The sequence below is a fragment of the Castor canadensis genome, chromosome 6 (genome assembly GCF_047511655.1).
Source record: "Castor canadensis chromosome 6, mCasCan1.hap1v2, whole genome shotgun sequence".
NCBI classification, from domain to species: Eukaryota; Metazoa; Chordata; class Mammalia; order Rodentia; family Castoridae; genus Castor; species Castor canadensis.
Genome location: NC_133391.1, coordinates 75,400,784 through 75,402,350, shown reverse-complemented (window position 1 = coordinate 75,402,350; position 1,567 = coordinate 75,400,784). Strand labels below are relative to the sequence as shown.

The following is a 1,567-nucleotide window of genomic DNA, read 5'->3' as shown; positions in this document are numbered from 1 at the left end:
CTCATCCAAAAAGAACGAGGTATCCCTTCCTTTTGATCCACCACACCATGTGTTCCCATCTCCCTAGGACCAGTCCTTGTGTACTGGAGATCAGGACCAGGAAGTTGTTTTTAAGAATTCTGGGTTGAGACCACTTTTATGAGATGAATTGTGTTCTCTTAAAATTCCCATGTTGGTGTCTTAACTTTCAATACTTCAGAATGTGACCTTATTTAGAAATAGTCATACAGATGCAATTAGTAAAGTTAAGATGAGGTCATTACTATGGGTCCTAAATCAATATAACTGATATCCTTCCAAAGAGGAGTATGGACACTGACATGTACAAGAGTAGATGATGTGACATTCCAAGGAGAATGCCACATGAAGATGTCTTCCACAAGCCAAAGAGAGAAACCAGAAGCAGATCCTTTCCCCACAGTCCTTAGAAGAAAGCAACCCCACCAACACCTCAGTTTTAAACTTCTAGCTTCCAGAATTGCAAAACAAAAAAATTCCTATTGTTTGAAGCTACCCAATTTTTGTTAGTTTGTTATGACAACCCTCACAAATAATGGGACCAGATGGCAGGCTCATGGTATGAAAATCAGTGTGCTTAGAAGCAGATTTTAAAGGCAGTTTCTCTTCACAATATCTTTTTCATCCCACCTGACAAAGCATCTTCATACACCATGGCAGCAGCAGTAAAATGGGTGATATCAAAGAGAACTATCTTGAAGCATTTCTTTCCATACCAAAATGGAGCTTTATATTGCGTTTGTCATAAGTCTATGTATTCTTCTCTTCCAGATGACTACAATTGCAAAGTAGAGCTGGCTTTAACTTCTGATGGCAGGACAATAGTATGCTATCACCCTTCTACGGACATCCCATATGAACACACAAAACCTATCCCTTGAACAGATCCTGTGCATAACAATGAAGAAACACACGATCAAGTGCTGAAAACCAAATTAGAAGAAAAAGGTGAACACCTTGAACGAGGACCCATGATAGAACAACTTAGCAAAATGTTCTTTACTACTAAACATTGCTGGTATTCTCTTGGACAGTATCACAGACATCATAAGAAACTGAACCCTCCAAAAGGCAGATGACACTGAGGTTCTCTGGAGGATCAAAGAGAAATATAATCCTGTGCCACATTTGGCATTGAGAAAATGTGGTCTGGTGTATTCACTAATATGTTATATAATAAAATAATAAAAAATGCCTTTTCATGGAAAAAAAATAATGGGACCATTAATGGGCTATCTTCAGGTGTGGTCTGTTTGGCCTGTATGTTGTTTTTATTTTTTAATTAGAAACTGGATTTCTACTTTTCCTGAAATATTGGTAGATCTACGGTTCTGGACTATTATTCCTATGTCAATTGCTGAGTAACAATGTTCTCCTTTATGCAAACATGTTTACTGGATCACCACAGTCCTTACCACAGGTCATCCACATTCCAGAGGACTGAGTGGTTGTTGCCATTTACTGCTCGGGTCCCTAGCTTAGACTCACTGAAATATGGAGCTGGATCAGCCCAAGGCGAGAGAGTTGTAGTAGTGAGAAGTAGCATGAC

At 39.0% G+C, this 1,567-nt stretch overlaps 1 protein-coding gene across 1 annotated transcript; it reads left to right on the top strand.

Annotated features, from left to right (window-relative positions):
* Window positions 1–600: 600 nt before the first annotated feature.
* LOC109678058 (large ribosomal subunit protein mL42-like) lies at window positions 601–1,219 on the top strand. The gene has a single exon (XM_074075335.1). It carries the CDS (start codon window positions 672–674, stop codon window positions 897–899), a length of 228 nt encoding a protein of 75 aa, XP_073931436.1. The 5' UTR covers window positions 601–671; the 3' UTR covers window positions 900–1,219.
* Window positions 1,220–1,567: the final 348 nt, after the last annotated feature.

Bases quoted from the DNA above. Each gene is read 5' to 3' on its own strand.
- LOC109678058 (XM_074075335.1), top strand. From the start codon at position 672: ATGGCAGCAGCAGTAAAATGGGTGATATCAAAGAGAACTATCTTGAAG.